Here is an 18,775-nt window from a genome sequence, read left to right as displayed (position 1 = left end):
AAAATATCAATTCGTACCGTCAACAAAGAGACCCTCTACATGTATCGGCTGCGAATTGCCTCACCATCCGAAAGTTTATTCTCACGTGATCGGCGGTTTTCCAACGTCCGACACACTAAACCTGTTGAGTAAATTAATCCCCACTAGTGTTTTATTTGTTTACCGATTACTCCTGCCTAGCGGTGAACAACAAACTCCACTATCCACAAGGACATCTCAGCAATCCTTAACCTCTTAATACTTCTCTGTCTACCACCTCCATCTCTCAATCTCTCAATACCCAAACTCCTATATCTCAATACCTCGACACAAGAATCATAACCAACCTTCAATATGCGTGAAATCGTATGTATTTCTTTCTCTTCATCTACGACTTCTACGCCTCTTTGCAAGACGCGTCGACTTTACCCCTGAAAAGCACCCCACTATATATTTTTCAAAAGTAACATATCGCTGACCAAGTGACTTTTCGATCTACAGGTTCATCTTCAAACCGGCCAATGTGTAAGTCAATTCAGCCAAATGTATCCTATGAGCTTTACTGACCATCTGCTCAGGGTAACCAAATTGGTGCTGCCTTCTGGTACGAGATGCCGACTCTGCGAAAGCTCTGCTTCGCGACAACCTCAGATTTAAACTAACCATTTAACAGGCAAACTATCTCTGGCGAGCACGGTCTTGATGGTTCCGGTGTGTAAGTAATATCGGAAGCTCTTGTCTCGTATTCTGAGCGTTACTAACATGGCTTGTTTACAGCTACAATGGTACATCCGATCTCCAACTTGAGCGTATGAACGTCTACTTCAACGAGGTATATATACACAGTTTCGACTCTACGAAAACCATCCACTAACCCCTATAAGGCTTCTGGCAACAAGTATGTTCCCCGTGCCGTCCTCGTCGATTTGGAGCCAGGTACCATGGACGCCGTCCGTGCCGGTCCTTTCGGTCAACTCTTCCGTCCAGACAACTTCGTTTTCGGTCAATCCGGTGCTGGTAACAACTGGGCTAAGGGTCATTACACTGAGGGTGCTGAGCTTGTCGACCAAGTTCTTGATGTTGTTCGTCGTGAAGCTGAAGGATGTGACTGTCTTCAAGGATTCCAAATCACCCACTCCCTCGGTGGTGGAACTGGTGCTGGTATGGGTACGCTTTTGATCTCCAAGATCCGTGAGGAGTTCCCAGATCGTATGATGGCTACCTTCTCCGTCGTTCCATCGCCAAAGGTTTCCGATACCGTTGTCGAGCCATATAACGCAACTCTCTCTGTCCATCAATTGGTTGAGAACTCTGACGAGACCTTCTGTATCGATAATGAGGCTCTTTACGATATTTGCATGAGAACCTTGAAGCTCAGCAACCCATCTTACGGAGATCTTAACCACTTGGTTTCCGCCGTCATGTCCGGTGTCACCACCTGTCTTCGTTTCCCTGGTCAACTTAACTCAGATCTCCGAAAGTTGGCTGTTAACATGGTTCCATTCCCCCGTCTCCATTTCTTCATGGTTGGATTTGCTCCTTTGACCAGTCGTGGCGCACACTCTTTCCGTGCTGTCACTGTTCCAGAGTTGACTCAACAAATGTACGACCCTAAGAACATGATGGCCGCTTCCGATTTCCGTAACGGTCGTTACTTGACCTGCTCTGCCATTTTGTAAGTCTGCCCTATAATGAATCTGCCAAAATTTTGTAGATACTAACTTTTTTTAAGCCGTGGTAAGGTTTCCATGAAGGAGGTTGAGGACCAAATGCGCAACGTCCAAAACAAGAACTCATCCTACTTCGTTGAGTGGATCCCCAACAACGTCCAAACCGCCCTTTGCTCCATTCCTCCCCGTGGTCTCAAGATGTCCTCCACCTTCGTTGGTAACTCGACATCCATCCAAGAACTTTTCAAGCGTGTCGGTGATCAATTCACTGCTATGTTCAGAAGAAAGGCTTTCTTGCATTGGTACACTGGTGAAGGTATGGACGAGATGGAGTTCACTGAGGCTGAGTCCAACATGAACGATTTGGTTTCTGAGTATCAACAATACCAGGATGCCTCGATCTCTGAGGGAGAGGAGGAGTACGAAGAGGAGGCCCCAATTGAGGGCGAGGAATAGATGTTTAACGTCATTTCTACTTTGCTTCTTTGAGGAAACGACGGGCTGGTTACTGATCTTGCATTAGTGGCAACACGATGTCGAATCATATTTATTGATAGCAAGGTTGATAATTTCTCAAGTGTGGTTTGTTTTAGTGTTTTTGTTAATTAGGAGCGAGTGGTATTGAGGGCGTAGAGCGACTGAACATCGTCGATACCCTATGAAGTAGTTCATCTTGATGGATTAAGAAATCAAGAGTATTTTACAACTTGATGCCTACTGCAAAATTATATGGTGATGTCAAATGTGCTATCTGATCTACTATCTAATACCGAAAGAGTCTACTAAGAAGTTTGGCTAAGATAAAATTACATGTTCCTATTATTGAGATGGTCTGTAAGGGTATCCATCATCTCTACATTCATCTTGAGTGATTCAGGGTCGTAAAGATCATCACCTCAATGCTCACGCCTCTGTGCACACAAGAAGAGTCTTTGGTCAATTCAAGCTGGTCAGAATCGCTCCACCTCTTTAAAATGTATCAATTTCTCAAATCAGTTTGATGTGCATCAAGTAGGTACTCACACAGAGGCACTAACGGTCAATATCGGGTGTTTTTGAGTTTCCACTTCCAATACCTGCAACACTGCAGCAGTCACGAAAATTCTTTTCTTGTCTTCTGATAAGGATTTCATGTCATGTATTTTGGTCAGAACATTTCAATTGGCTATCTTGTTTTTAACTGCCACATCTGACAGGGGAAAATGGTAAGGCTGTCAATTTAAACTAACTTCATTTGGTTATCTTTGTGGCTGAAGAGGTGAAAATTTTGGTCTGATAAAGAAAAACATTGAAGGAGAGCGCGTAGTTCAACCCCACCATTTCATACACTATTGTTGGGGCCCGTCCCTCAATTGAATCCACAACTGACATTACTCATAACTTTCCAAGAATATAAACAAACTTATTAACCTTCTCAATTACTCCTCATACAATTCTCACATATAAAAAATTTCAAAATGGCAAAGGATAAGGTAAGAATCAACCTCAAATCTGTATGAGACAGAAGGGTATAGAGCTTGAGCTGATGCTTGTTGATTCTAGGTCTGTCTCGCCTACAGTGGTGGTTTGGATACCAGCTGTATTTTGGCTTGGTTGATTGAGAAGGGATATGATGTTGTCTGCTTCATGGCTGATGTTGGTCAAGAGGGTACAATACTCTGCATTTCTAAGAGTAAGACTTTACTAATGAGAGAGCAGAGGACTTCGAAGCTGCCAAAGCTAAGGCTATGAAGATAGGAGCTGTTGCATGCTATGTTGAGGATTTAAAGAGGTATGCAAACTTATTCATTTTTAGAGAAGAACTCAATTGACATTATATCCAGAGAATTCGTTGACGAACTTTGCTTCCCTGCCGTCCAATGTAACGCCATCTACGAGAACGTATACTTGTTGGGTGAGTCATACACATATACTATATAAGAAGACCGAAGAAGACCGAAGGAGAGTTTCAAGGCTAATTGGGTTGGAATTCAGGTACATCTCTTGCTCGTCCAGTCATTGCTCGTGCACAAATCACAGTCGCCCAAAAGGAAGGATGTATTGCCGTATCCCACGGTTGCACTGGAAAGGGTAACGATCAAGTTCGATTCGAACTCGCATTCTATGCTCTTCAACCAACCATCAAGGTTATTGCCCCATGGCGTCTACCAGAATTCTACGAGCGTTTCGCAGGCCGTAACGATCTCCTCGAATATGCTGCCAAGGCAGGCATTCCAGTCAGCAGCACAAAGGCAAAGCCATGGAGTATGGACGAGAACTTGGCACATTGCAGTTACGAAGCTGGTATCTTGGAAGATCCAGATGTCACCCCTCCAGAAGATATGTGGAAGTTGACTGTTGATCCATTGAAGGCTCCTGATCAGCCAGAAGACTTCACTCTCGTTTTCGAGAAGGGTCTCCCAAAGAAACTCATTACAAATGGCAAGACCATCACTGATTCAGTTGAGCTCTTCCTCGAATCTAATGCCATTGCTCGTCGTCACGGTGTTGGACGTATCGATATCGTTGAGAACCGTTTCATTGGTCTCAAATCCCGTGGATGTTACGAAACTCCTGGTCTTACATGTCTCCGCTCCGCTCACGTTGATCTCGAAGGTTTGGTTATGGACCGCGAAGTCCGTGCTCTTCGTGATCAATTCGTCACCTTCAACTACTCCAAGATTCTCTACAACGGTCTTTACTTCTCCCCTGAGCGTGAGTTCATCGAGGAATCTATTGTCGCTTCCCAGAAGAATGTCAATGGACAAGTCAGATGTCGTGTATACAAGGGTACCTTCAGTGTTTTGGGTCGTTCCTCAGATACCGAGAAGTTGTACGATGCAAGTGAGAGTTCAATGGACGAAATTGGTTCATTCGCTCCTGCGGATACCACTGGTTTCATCAGCGTTCAATCTATCAGATTGAAGAAGTATGGTGAGGCTAAGGCGGCTGCTGGTGAAAGACTATAGATGGATCTTGACACCTTAATGGCTTGAACTTAGTCTGAGTCTTGGTTTGGACCTGAGACATCTGGGAACTTGCAACATCGCACAAAATTCAGATGATGCACTAATTGTCTCCGGTCGTCGGAGTGCAGATGGGGATGGGAATATAGTAAACTAAAATGCTACACAGAAGTCGCATATGAATGAAAACAGACCAGCTTGTTCTTGCCAGTGCCGCTTCAATTCATGATGAATTATGTGTTTGTTTCCAAGAAAAGACTTAATGGTGATTACTAACAGATATCTGGATCTGTTCTTGGTCATGTACTATGCCGCACTCGCTTAACACAAGTATTCCCCCTTCTCACCTGTATCATTTTCATCTGATCTCCCTTATGTCATTGCATCTCATCTCATTTCGTTTCGCGGTTTTAGATAGATGCCGAGGTGTACAATGCAGGAGTTGCATATGTATGCATGCGAGACAGTGGCAGAGAACCGTTTGGGGACCTTAGTTCTTTGGTTCCTAGGTTCTGGTAGAGTGTTGTGTAGGGCTTGTTGATGTGGTAATGGGTCATTGGTAGGGTCTATAACGGGGAAGGATGGAGGGGTTGTACATTCTTTGTGTAGATGAATGAGGTAATTTCAATGTATGGTAAGCTAAGGCAAAGCAGCAGAGCAGAGCAGAGGGGGTGAAATGAGGAAGGGGGACGAGGGGAGTGGAAAAATGGTCTAAGCGACCTTAGTAAAGGTACACAGACGAAGGTACTGCTGGTCTAGTGGAAAATTCTCATTTTGGCAAGCAAGCTTCGATGGGAAAGTGCATGCAATCAACGTACTCAAAAGCTTCGTTTAAAAACTTGCCAGGCGCAGATTTTTGCTTGCAGTCATGATTTTAATTAGCAGCAAGGTGATCAAACATTGTCATTTAGAGATGATACGGTTGAAGGTGAGAGTTAGGGTGAAAAGATGGGTAAGAAAGGTGGGTGGTATTCGCATTCAGGGATACACTTTATCCAGAGAAACTCTAAAAAATGCCATGTGCCGACGTTGCATTATGGAATGCATAGAGTATAGAAGGAATCTTATACATGTATTCTGCATGGAACATGGATGGAATGTAGGATATGCATGGAACGAAGTATAGAGCTATGGGGTTTAACGAGTCGTTGTGTGTGGAGATTCTCCTTCCCCTCGCTTCAAGGGAAAATCTATTTTCTCGGGAGACTTGACTTGTAAAAATAAGGAGAGCTAGAGTAATGTTGGCTTACACTGCCTCCTTTTGGGCTGGCAATGGCTGTTGTATGTTTGCTCTGTACGTATATGTGAAAGTGGTGGTGTAGTGGTGGAGGCTCTCCATCATGCTTTCTTTTTCATCCCCTTCTTTGTTTGGTGAGTACGGGAGATGGTACAAGAAAACGTGTGTGTACGAAGTATGTCATCATCTCGCGTTCTTCCCAAAACATAGCCAGTTTCCGAGTCGGAGATTTGTAAGACTGTACGCTGCGAATGTGTAGAGTGAGTGAGTGAAGGCGGTGTGGAATCGGTGGTGGGTGGTGGTGTGGTGTGTTAAGGGGGGGGAGGGGAGTGTAGAGTGGTATTTCTCCTACGTAGGATACATATGGTAGAGCTTGGTGTATAAATGGGGCGTGGGGTGCTGGCTTGGATGAGGTATGCTGTATGCTGTATGGTATGCGGCTTGGTGTGGTGGCACAGAGATATAAGCGGCGCGCGTTTTTTCCGGTTTGGGAATCTCGGGATGGAGAGTTATGTACATATAGTCATGGGATAGGGAAGTTAAGATCGGCCAAGGAGAAATGGATTGTGTCTATTTTTATGGACGACTGCAGAGGAGAATTTTTTGCTGCGGCTCACTTTCGTATTTTACGGCTGTAGCTGTGCTGGTGGTTTGTGGTACTACAAGTGACATCTGTCTACAGAGAACACACCACATATCATATCTTCTTCACCGACACCATCAAACATGCAATGAATTCTTTGCCGAAGTATCAAATTATCGCAAAGGAAAAAAGGAAAGAAAATCATTAGAAGAACAAGAGGAAACACATAAAACCCCATCTGGTGCCGATGGCCAACTCTCAGCGCCGGAACAAACTTGTACCAGCCTGCTCAGGCTCGAAGATCGAGTATGTACCGTAAGCCTGCGTCTCGTACCTGCACGGATGTGCGGTATTTTGCAGATGGGACTCGTACCGTTCTGAAAGGAATCAGATGAATGGCTCCGCGTGTACGCGTTCGTACCTGAACCTTTGGAGCGGTAAGGCGATCTGGTTCGAAGATAGGGTAATACCCGTCTTACCTCATATTCGACTGATCGGTTTATTACTCAGCGATACACTGATCAATGTACTTTGTAATATCTGTTGTAATCAGAAGTACCTATGCCATGAACGTTTCTAGAAGTTTTACAATCTTGGAGCATCCTGGCAAAATTGGGGTTTGAATATTTTTAAAGTGGTGGTTGTTGTTGTTTCAAGATTTAACCTCTAATAGATAGATAGATGAGTAAAGCAATGGGGGCCGAGTAAAACGTGGTTTGAGTGGATATGTGATGGAGGAGTGCATGGCGCTCTCGTATAGGTACTGTGATGTCCAATCAAATACTTTTGTTGAGCACCAGTGAGTACCTAGTAGGTAATTAGTTTATGGTACGTTTTCATCTACAGTAAGGGTTACAAAACACAGGGAAGAAAATAGACGAGCAAGATGTAGGATTTTGAATTGGAGACAATTGTATGCATGAGAATGGGGAAATGTCCCCTTGGGGTAAATCGTATCGAGCCCAAGTGTCTAGACTCTGGATTTTGAAGGACGATCCGTACATCCGGAGAACAAGGCTAAAAGGGAAACGTGAAGATATAAATAACCTTGAAGTTTTTTGTGCCTCGCGGTCGAATAAACAAAGTTTGGTAGCAGGAAGGTAACGTATGAGTCGATACTCCACATTATTTAATGAATGTTAAATTTTGAGATTGCAATTGGAATGAATGAGACGATTGTGACAATAATTTATGTGAGATCTAGACTATGTCTTTAGCAAGGCACAGTGACTCGCTTTCTTTCCAGCTGCCCTGCTTTGACCGAGAAAGGATGTATGGAATGAATCATCGTAAAATTTCGGGGCGAGCCAGCTCGTCAGTGTTTCGGAGCGCCTAATACTTTCTATTGTTTTATAATATTTTTATTATTATTCTTATTATTCTTATTTATTCATTTATTTTATTATTATTTTAATATATCATTACGTTATTATTTTTATAATTTAATAGAAATAATAGAAATAATAGAAATAATAGAAATAATAGAAATAATAGAAATAATAGAAATAATAGAAATAATAGAAATTCTCTTTTATAATTTTTTCTAGATTCTAATTTAGATCATTTAGATCATTTAGATCAATTAAGATTCTAAAAAGACAATCAGAATAAAAAAATTGATTTATTGATTGACATTTAAATGTTGTAAGAATTAAGAGTTTAAAAACTAATTTCTATATATATTAAATATAATAATAATAATAATAATAATAAGTTTTTAGTAAGTTATTAATAAATCTTGAATATTAAAGAATTGAAGATAAAGTTTATTCTTTGTTTTTTTAATTCTTTATTTTTTTTTAATTCTTTATACAATTAATTTCATAATAAAAAATATCATATAACTACTATATACAGATCATATAATCACATACAAATTGAATTCCTGAGTATAGAAAATATAATCTATATACACCATATAAACATTCCGTAAAATCCGACGCATAAGTTTCTTTCGCTACGCTCCGAAACATAATGTATATAATCTAAATAATGAAAATCCAAACAGTAAATTCTTAGGGGCTATGCCGTATATCCCGAGACAAAAGATTCAGGGCCCCAAGATGTTGTACATTTGAATTGGCAGATATGGGATTTCTCTATTGATTGATAACCATTACCCGTGCGTGCCGTTTGTGGAGAATTATCTTCAATTGAGACACATCGCGCGAAGGAGCTGAAGGCGCAAGACGAAACGAAACGAGCTACTATATATCGTAGTAATCATCGTTATGGGGCAGACAAAGTGTACTCGGTACGATAGTTTGCATGGGTGTAATAAGAATGAGAGAAAAAGTGTGGGTGTTGATGAGATGTTAGACAAGGGAAAAACGTGGAACCTTCAGCTGTCAGGGATGATAGGAATGGTTCGTCGACATATTGGGAAAATGGAGTCAACTGTAGGTGTGGGTGGTATTGCGGCGTAGAGCACGAGGATACAGGGTTTCTCCTAAGTATGACCAGGTTCGAAACTATATCGCGGAAAACAGGATTTGGAAGCTTGACGGGTTGAAGGAATAGCATTCGACTGAACAAGTAATTCGTAAGATCTCAAATCAAATGTGCCGCACACGATGTAATACTGTAATACAACTAGATTGCTTCTAGAATGAAGAACGTAGGGTACCTGACATTCAATCGGATGAACTTTATGTAGTGCTTATTTCAGTGTGTATACGAATACTACACTGCAGCATGGTAGTTACGTGGTTCATTGAAGCATACATATGGAGCTAACAAATGCGATGAAGGGATTAAAGCGTTGACATCTTGGCAATCAAAAAAGACACATGTGACACTCTAGGATAATTCCGCTGAAAGAAGCCCTCTTTTGAGAGAGCCTTGTTTAGGGTAGTACCGTACATCCGGAAGGAATGAGGAGGTTCCTCGTACTTGTGTAAACATGGCTAGCTCAAATTAAATTCGGTCCGAGGTAGCCAATGTCTCAATCATCGACTGTCAACCGCAGGTATTTTGTGGCAGATGTAAATGCGGTACAAAATATTCTATTATACTTCCGGTCAGGAATCTTTAACGGACTTTCTCTGTAAAGAATAGTGGATCATTCTTCGCAGCTGCATGAAGAAACCGGATAGGATAAGCATCTTACTTCCGGCAGTATCCAATGTTCATTGGCTAATCACCAGAATTGACATGGTTTTTCAGACGAACCTCGTGTGGACAAGGATCGAAGCGGGGGTGGATATATCGTGGCGCGATGAGATTGCCGCCGGAGTCACTGTGGAGGTCAATCATTTATGTACCGGTCCGTCGATTCCTATGATACATTGCACCCAAAGAACCAGGTCATCCAGCTCTACCGCGTTGTAGGGGTTTCTTCACCCTTTCTAGAATCCAAATTTGTGTAACCTTTCTCATTGGGATTATCTCGATACGGTGTATCGATATCCTCTTTATCTTTTGTGGCGGATATTGAGATGATATCCAGGGAGAAGTCCCCTTCTTGGGTGCCGAAAAAGCTTGTTGAGGTTAGTAAAAAATGATATTGGTTTCGACCGACAGAATTACCTTCGCATCATAATACTAAATCTTCTAATGCTTTTCAAATCTAGAGGGACGGCATCTTTCTTTTCGCGCCCCCTATAAGTGGGTTTCAGATCTGCCCACTTCACAAAAATCGATGAATGATCTGCAGGGCCTTTGAAGTCAAACTCCCAACTAATCGTACTTTGTTCTCTCCCATTGGGACTTTTTGGAAGTAATTCATCTTTGAGGATGAAGGTGTACATTTTTCGATCACTCTTTCCTAGATGGAGTAAAATTCCATCGTACGCTGAGAGATCCCACTACAAATTCAGCTGTTAGCGTGAAGCTCATCGCCAGTCGATAAAATTCTGCTAAAGGGTTTCGTAGGATCGCTCAAAATGTATATTCGTCATTACTGGGAAGAACAAAAGGCGCTTCTGTATCCAACTCCACAAACAGGTGTAATTTCCGGCCGCCATACGACATAAACTTGCGTCTGACTAGTAATACAACTCTGTACCTAGCCTTATGCAGAACAGAATTTCATGATGTTGCAATGGGATTGGAAGCCATGTACAAGTGTAGTATTCTAGATCGTGTACAGACAACCCCCCATTGTCTCTCAACACGCATGTTTGATATTCTAGCCGAAGTGAGACTACAGAGGGAGCTTTGAAAATAGCTCAGAGAAGGCCATGTAAAACTACCAGGTGCTATTGGACCAATGTAACGATAAAGCTTGATCTGCATGGAAAGCAAGCAACTTGTTTGGCGTGTACGCTAAGCGCTTTATTGAGTTCACTTGAAACACCGGGATGACTGAGAAAACCCATGCCTCGTCTTTACCAACTTACAGTGTGATCTGCAGTCGTTCTTTGAGATGCAAAACCTGCACCTCCTAGAGTTTTGATGTCCAGTGTACCCTTGAATGTAGCTCTAGAGGAAGGCGTGGAACATTCAAGATAAGATTGTGAAGCTCCACCTCGAACTCTATCATCACTTGAGGTCCAGTCGAGGGCTGACCAGGGTCTTGGTAAATAAGACGTTAGTGAAAGGGCGACAAAATGCTTCTGCGGAGATTTTATGCTTACTTTGAACCACCAAAAAGATCCATTGCCAAAATTGATACTGATTATCTCTGTCTGGATCGTTAAATACTCAGACTCTTTGGAAATATCGTGTTTTCGATAATGTATGCTTTCTAGATTATGATGGATTAATAAAAGGCCAATGGTAAGGTTGGGTAGTAACAATGGTTCGATTGATGTCAGATGGAAGTTCAAGATATTACCTAGTACTAGGAGAAGGGAACTTCCGTTCGGTTCTGTAAACCTAACAAGCAGACTCCTTCTCTGTAAGGCACGCTTTTAGATATCTATCATTACTACCTGTCATTACCTACTTGCTATTGAAGATAAGATACCGGTATCTATGTAATAATTCCAAATCTCATCCCGTATAAACTATCCAATAGATTTGCAGATATTAATTTTTATCTATATTTATATCTTACAGTCATAGTCATATATACCGATTCTCTGGGAAATCATCTTATTACCTAAGCGCGTTTAATGATTTTCCACACTGTATTATTGTCTGTGCGTTGAATCAAGCAATTGCAATTGTGGGGGTAAGATTTGTTAGTTAGTGCCCTGTCTCCTGTCTCCTGTCCACCTACCTAGGTATCTACACTCGGACTTGAGATATCCTGATGTACTTCTAAATACTTTCCAACAAGCTGCCAACAAAACAAACACCAACAGTGACACTGGCACTTCAAGGATCAGGACCGTTGATTTACAACAAAGCATGCATTAACCGTACGACTGCGGCAATTTGATGCTAGTATTAGAATCAATTTCGGGCATGGTTCTTCAAGGAGTATAACCCGAGTTGTACGAGGGAAAAAAAGATGGTCAGTTACGGATCCTTCGACCGAAGAGCTCTGGCCTTATCCTTCCGTTGCTATACTCGAACTATGATGGTCCCCAATTCCATGGCGTATCTTTTGTGACTGAATCGCACGCTCAACTGTTGAAATGGAGGCGAGTGCCCGCGCAGATCAAATCTCAATGTGCGAATAAGCATATGTGTATGTTGGTGGCTGTGGGTGTATCTATTCTGAGCGTGGCATTTGGTCCACGGCAATGAAAGTCTCTGGAAATTGTTTGGAATACACATCACAGTGGCGTTGAGAATAGTGGGAAGAAATTGTGTAGAGAAGTCGTTTCAAATTTTGCTATACAAAAGAATGAAAGGGGAAAAAAACACTAATCGTACTGGGTATTTACATTAGGATCGTTCCTTCATTTCTACCGGCAGTAAATCAAACTCCGTACGCTCCTGACTCCCATTGATTGACCCTTCAAATCTTCCATCGTTTCCAAGAATGCCCAATCCATCTAAAGCGAGTGTCGAGCACTTCGAACTCTGTTTCACATATCCCAAGCAAAAGAACCAAATATCCCGAATTGTTATTTTGATACCCTCTCTCATATATGCGTCATCATGCGGGGCGAGGGAGGCATAGAAAGAGGAGTAGTAGGATATTGATATCCGGACTCGGAGCATGTGGTAGAATGCTCATAAGAGTGTGATAAAGGTGGCGTCTGCATATATCTGTTAGGACCCAGTCCAAGTGGCTTTGCAGCTTGAGGGTGCCTTACATGAGGATTATCATAACCGTGATGAGAATGAATATCGATCGCTGGCAAGCCTTGGTAGCTCATATTGTATGGGCTCATGGTATCTTCAGGTTCTCGCTTGATTGCATCGTTGAAATGCATCATGGAAGGTAAGGTAACTGGTACTGGTGCCATGTAATGCTGGTATGCCTCTGATCGTTCACTGTCGGAAACTGCGCGGTATGGCTGCGAATGTGGGTATGGTGGGTAGGAAATGTCCTCTGGCGCAGGGTATGTATGATATGTAAATAGAGGTGGCGTTCTAGATCCATCACGATCGAAGTTTTGAGAAAATATGATCTCGTCATCGCTGTGCATTGGAGGTGTGTACTGGCTAGGCAAAAGTCTTGGGGAAACTTGTCGTTGCACATGTTCTGGGCTTCTTCTGTATTGTTGATTCTCGTTGATACGTTCTGGCTGTTGATGAAGCTCTGCGTGCGCTTGAGGTGGAGATGCTGAAGAGGAACCGGCTCTGCGCTCGAGGTCTTCGAGACGTCTCTTGAGCTTCTTGCCTAGAGGTAAGGAATCAGTAGCTGTTTATGATTCGAAACCTTGCATGAATAACTTACGGTAGTTTCTTTGAGCAATACGGTTCTGAATTCTTCTGCGCTCAGCAAGATCGGAGATCTTTGTCCAATCTTCATCTGGATTGGCAGAGCTGCTGAAAGCACTGCTGGTACCGTGGGCTGTCATATGTCTGGCGGTAGTAGCCGTGGAGTATGTGTAGCTGTGTCGAGACATGTTGATAATTTGTTCAAAGTGATGAATGTGTATTGATTCAGTATCAAAAGCAGAAAAGTTGAAGATATAATCTGATCTGAGGAGCCTTGGAGGATCTGAAGTTCTGTTACAACAAGGTCTTGAGATGCCTTACACTGGGGAGGCTTCCTCCATATATATGTGAATGTGGGATAACCAAACTGATGCAGCTATACGGAATTTCCAAACCACTTGGCCCCGAATCCTGGCGCACCTCTTGCTCAGCTACTCTACAACACAAACGACGAAACCCTGTTGAAAGACCCTAGAAGAGGAAATCCCCTGCAATTACTCTGGATACCCTGCACAGCATGCCCCCCTTGTAAGCTACTTTGCGCACCCTGTTAAAAACGGCCGGGAGGTGCGCCGTGCAGCTGGGGCAGTCGATTCTGCCACAGAACACATAAACACACACACCATCCTTCCATAGACACCGAGTCCAAACCTAAAAAGGGTACATTCATCCACATGCATGTATGAGGCGTACTAAAGATCCAATCTCGTAGTCAAGATATCCTAAATTGGAAATGTGGTTTAATTAAGGGCCATTAATAGATTTCCGCCATATCAATGAGTATGATCAATGTCTATCTCGTAAAGCAGCATCCAACCACCACCCACCAACCACCAACCGGAGAAATTCATCCAGAGAGATGTATGTGTGTGTGTGTGATGGAAAATGTAGGTAAATTTAGAAACATTTCACAATTCTTTAATTTTGACTAATTCCAGAGATAGAATCAGCCAATATGTACCTAGGGGTGAAGCAGTAAGAAGAAGAAAAAAGCAAACTCTATTAACAACTCGCCAGCCCTATGAGTACACATTAGGCGTTGATGAAGCACAAACCCAAAACCTATTTTGAAGCCTTCATCAAACCATGAACCATGCCGTTGAATGAATGAACGCACGAACGAACGAACGAAGCACACAGTCTGCTAACTGCCCCTAGCCATTTGCATTTATGTTTTTCCACTTTTCCTTATGAGGTATTCTTTTCGCTCCTGCCTTCCCTTATGATGTAAATGTTAATTATAGACGGAGAACTAATCACTTGTACACTTGTACACTGGGTACAGTATCCATCTTCCTCTCATAGAAGTAAAGTACGACACAGTGAGTACTACTGTAATCGATGTGTGAGTGATTCGGTTTACTCCATACTAGCAAGGCAAGGTCGAAGGTCGAATGGCTGGTAATTAGCAACGGCGACGGTAATCTAATCGGACCCATCTATCTAATCATGGTATGTTGGCGTTCCTTGGAGGAAAAACTTGCACGTTATGACCAGGTTGGAGATAGTTACCAGATTGTATCTTTGTTGCATATTCATCATGGTTGCCTGAAGACTCAAGGGAAATTGCACCCCAGTACAAAGCAAAGACCTAGAGACCGATAGACGATAACCGAATGCGATAGACACTATGTATTTACTGGATTAGTTACGAATTACGGAAGCATTCTCTGACAATCTCGAGAACCGTCTTGGTCTGTATTAATGAAAGCATAGTTTTCTGTTCTGGGACTGGGAGGCTCCATTTTGGTACATCGGAAGCCATGAGTAAACATTAGTAAACATTCTCATCACACACCTAACACCTAACTAGTAGGCTTTGAGCCCGCTCTTGTCTTGCTTCCCCTCCCCTTTTACCATTTTTCTGGCCCAAGAAACAATCACAAGATTCTTCGAGGTCGCCGAATTATTAGCATGGCTGAAATATCTAATTATGGCACTAATGGTATATGATACTGAGCATATACTATAGTTAGCGAATGTTGTTTACGAAGTCAAGTTTAAGGGGGCTTTAGATCAGTATGTACGTAAATTCAGGTTAACTAATGGGGGCAAGATCCCCTATGGGCCTGATCTATGGAGTGTCTTTGATGGCTTTAAATGACTATCGCCATGCAGTATAAAGCATCTTTTATCTTGGAAAACACTTAGCCAATTTCCACGGGAAAATGGTTGCGGATGTCGCGATATTCTTTAAATATTCTAACTGGCCTTTATGGTTCAACATAAATCCTTCCATTCTTCCGTCTCAACTAGTGGTGATTTATTCGTGACAAACAAGTTAACATCATTCAAGCCAATCAAGCCAAGAAATATCTTCAGCATCTTGAAATTGTCATCGCCGTCCATCATAATTGATCAATAGGTCATTGATTGCGATTTGATCCCATCTAAAACCCTCATACTCATGCCGTGTTACGTCGAGCCCTGGAAGTACACGTGCTTTGTCATATGTTTATTTATTTCGACCGCCGATGACCATGATGCCTGGGACGAGATAATATACTGATTGGGTGGTAAAACGATGATGAACAAGGTAAAATACAAATGTTACCATAATTTTTCTTGGGAACCACTCCACACCACTATCACATCAAACCCTTGAACACACAGACACCCCAACCTCTCCGCCTTCAATTAAAGTCCACACCGCAGGAAAATAGGTTGCATGGAGCATATAAAACCCTGTTATACACTTTTTGACCAATAAGCATTGCAGATTCATGCTTAAGCGAGCGAAGTCGTAATTCAACGACGGTGAGAAAGACAAACAGTAGCGGAGTGCCACAATTTTATGCTCAAGTTACGAAAGGGACAAATTCTGGCATCGTTCATTCCGGTGCGACCGAAGAACGCATTAGATGCCCAGGTGGCCTTGTTGCGCATGACACCATTGACCGCTCAGCCCTACCCGGTCGCCATCTCCCCTCTCATCTTTACAGATGCCAAATAACCCGAAAGTATAATGTTGTGTTGGCTTTCAACATCATGTACCGTAACAAGGACGAATGGTATTGATTTCCGCAATCATTAGACCTCCAGTACAACGATAAAATGACTATCTTAGGCATTTAAAGGCGTCGAGATCTACTATACGAGTTGGTTCTAAACCGGGTTTCTAAAGAATGGGGGCGATCGAGACCGGATTTAGGAGACGGTTACACAATGCTTTGCGGTGAAGACTATTTTGTTCTTTGCCATGAACGATCGGCAATGAATACCATATGGATTCTCGGGTTTACGACTGAAGTGTTCCAGATTTCATGGCGAAATTAATACCTCCCTTCATTAACAATATCCGAGTCTTGGATCCGGATTTATCGACCTGATAAACCCGTTATGAATATTGACAATTTTGAGCCCTACCTGCCGCCTTGTCTCCTTGACATTCTCCTTTCTTAATGCCGAGTTACTCTAATGAGGATTTCTCACATATGCTTCTGTTTCTAATCCCTCATTGTTCTAGTCTGTTTCCTTTACCACACTAGTCGTCGGCAGAGTACTTGCTTCTTCGTATTTTGAACCACTGCATTTTTAGTATCAAGAGAGTAGACTGAGACAGCAAGATACCCATACCAGACTATGAATCTAGTGATGACTGTTCCTGGATCAATCAGCGTATCAAAGCTGACAGAAGCTTGCTCGTGCTTGGTACCCAAAAGCCACTTCGGAGAATTAGTCGACTGCCACATACTGTACCTTCAACAGAGGTTTAAGGAGCTTAGCTGAGATTATCGCATAAAAAAGATTAGAGGTTCACTAGTTTCATCGTAGAGGCTGGAAATTACGCTTTCTGAATCAATAGTACTACTGGGCTTGTCTCTCCAATCTACCATCTCAAGCTTCCAGAAGTGGGATCTTTCGTCCGAGATGCATACTCTCAGAGAAAGTCTGGCACTCAACTATTATCGATCCTGATGATTTTGAACCCAAAATATTGTTTGTGGATGACCGAATCTTTTGATAATCATTCGTTGATTCTCTCCAGATGTGGGTTCTCGATGATCTCAATCTTGTAAGAGAGCAAAGAGTATCAGTCCACCCCAGACGCGCCGAGATCCAGACTTTTGTCTCCTCTTACAAAGTGGGAAAATGCCATTCTCCCAAGTCTCCACCCCCGTGAGAATGGTTCATGGGTATCTTATTCCATTTCCCGCGTGGCTTCTAGGATATCTTTGCGGATTACATGATACATGCGAAACATCTCATGTCATTCTTTTCATCACCTCATTGTTCTAGAGTAAAGTAAGTACCCGGAGCTCCAACATCCAGTCAAATTCTTTTTTCTGAAGTCTTATGTGATATCTTAAATCCTCACAATGACTTTGTCACCGCTGAAGATGATTCGAGCACGCTTCCATGCGTGGCATGCTTGATATGATTATGGGTAAGCACAAGCAAGCCAAGCAATACCAAGTCTCATCGAATATCTTGTCCTCAACCACTGGTCTGTAATCATCTTTTAAGGTGCTGACATGATGCCCCGCTGTGCTTTATTGGAATGGATATGCTGCGAGAATTCCCAGTGACAAAGTACCGGGATTTAAAAGGGCTGAGCAACTGCTAATTGTGATGTGGCTTGGCAACTAGATTTCATCGGCTGTGTGTGGTATAGTGAACATTGATGCTCTTGGTAATTGGGTGTAGATAAGTGTAGACACACTGCATGTTACTGACGATTTTGGAAAAGTACGAATTTTAGTTCATAATTTGTATCGTGTTTTTGATATCTATATTATGGCGGAGGAGAATTGTGAAAAGTTCAGGTCGCCGATTTGACTTTTATTCAAGCTTTACTAAACTTGACAGACTGTCTATGATGGAATCTAACATGCACTTTTACTAGACCGTTGAACCAAGTTGAGCCCTTGATCTTGGTCCGAGCAATTGAGACAACTCCACACGATCGAAGGCTGAAGAAACCGGGGGACTCCACCGCATCACCAAATGTGCCTTGGACCTTGCACGCAGACGTCAAAGTTTATGCACAAAATCTATCTTATATTATATCATCTTACAGTATATTCATAAACATGTACGGAATATGTCCACGGTCTTCAGAGATTAGGGTCTTTGACCACTCTAAACCGTTCAATCCGGACCCCTTTGCATGGTTACCCCATACCTAATAGCATCCCAAACCCTTGCGGAGTATCAAGAAATTTGAGAAGAAGATCTCGGGGCAATTAGAAATCACCAAATCCCTCTTGTACAACCGTTGTACGTGAAAACTAACGTGATTGTGCGGTAAGGTGATTGTAAACATGAAGATCTGAAATGCTAATATTGCCATTTGATATTCGCGTAGGCAGGAGTAAGGCACAATGACATGAAGTCACAGTGGGAGTTTCCAATTAAGGCTATCTTAATGTCTAGGATAATCCTTCGTTTCACGGTTCGGGAATCTTAAGGCTAATTTGAGACTTTACGTTCGAGCTTTCGTCCGTAAGGATTCTATTCTCTTGCTGGTGCGGCTTGGGTTAGTCCGAGTGAAGCAATGTCATTGGTTGAAACGATCGTTCTTGATTACGGAGCTGTTATGTCGTGACTTTAATTTAATTTTTGACTCCTTCGCTTTCCTCTATTTTACTTGTATTATTAGCATTGTTTTCCCTTTCCCCTTCTCCACTAATATAGC

At 42.4% G+C, this 18,775-nt stretch overlaps 4 protein-coding genes across 4 annotated transcripts; 2 read left to right on the top strand and 2 right to left on the bottom strand.

The window, feature by feature from the left end:
- Positions 1 to 333: 333 nt before the first annotated feature.
- On the top strand, positions 334 to 2,105 carry EAF02_000534 (beta-tubulin; the record flags this gene model as incomplete). The annotated part of the gene is made up of 7 exons (XM_038896582.1): positions 334 to 345; positions 481 to 504; positions 558 to 583; positions 653 to 694; positions 757 to 811; positions 864 to 1,654; positions 1,712 to 2,105. 7 exons carry the CDS (start codon positions 334 to 336, stop codon positions 2,103 to 2,105), a joined length of 1,344 nt encoding a protein of 447 aa, XP_038763441.1.
- Positions 2,106 to 3,106: 1,001 nt separating this feature from the next.
- Positions 3,107 to 4,597, top strand: EAF02_000533 (uncharacterized protein; the record flags this gene model as incomplete). Its single annotated transcript, XM_038896581.1, has 5 exons — positions 3,107 to 3,121; positions 3,192 to 3,297; positions 3,348 to 3,420; positions 3,473 to 3,543; positions 3,624 to 4,597. The coding sequence occupies 5 exons, from the start codon at positions 3,107 to 3,109 to the stop codon at positions 4,595 to 4,597; spliced, it is 1,239 nt and encodes a 412-aa protein (XP_038763440.1).
- Positions 4,598 to 9,144: 4,547 nt separating this feature from the next.
- Positions 9,145 to 11,142, bottom strand: EAF02_000532 (uncharacterized protein). The gene is made up of 4 exons (XM_038896580.1): positions 10,992 to 11,142; positions 10,755 to 10,929; positions 9,943 to 10,220; positions 9,145 to 9,893 (listed from the first exon to the last, which is right to left on the bottom strand). The coding sequence occupies exons 1-4, from the start codon at positions 11,012 to 11,014 to the stop codon at positions 9,731 to 9,733; spliced, it is 639 nt and encodes a 212-aa protein (XP_038763439.1). The 5' UTR covers positions 11,015 to 11,142; the 3' UTR covers positions 9,145 to 9,730.
- Positions 11,143 to 12,110: 968 nt separating this feature from the next.
- On the bottom strand, positions 12,111 to 13,541 carry EAF02_000531 (uncharacterized protein). Its single transcript, XM_038896579.1, has 2 exons — positions 13,154 to 13,541; positions 12,111 to 13,096 (listed from the first exon to the last, which is right to left on the bottom strand). Exons 1-2 carry the CDS (start codon positions 13,323 to 13,325, stop codon positions 12,393 to 12,395), a joined length of 876 nt encoding a protein of 291 aa, XP_038763438.1. The 5' UTR covers positions 13,326 to 13,541; the 3' UTR covers positions 12,111 to 12,392.
- Between the last annotated feature and the right edge of the window lie 5,234 nt (positions 13,542 to 18,775).

This window comes from Botrytis sinoallii, assembly GCF_014898435.1.
Source record: "Botrytis sinoallii strain Bc 23 chromosome Unknown BSIN_001, whole genome shotgun sequence".
Classification (NCBI taxonomy): Eukaryota; Fungi; Ascomycota; class Leotiomycetes; order Helotiales; family Sclerotiniaceae; genus Botrytis; species Botrytis sinoallii.
Note: the sequence above shows the minus strand (reverse complement) of the source record. Positions and strands in the feature narration are given on the sequence as shown.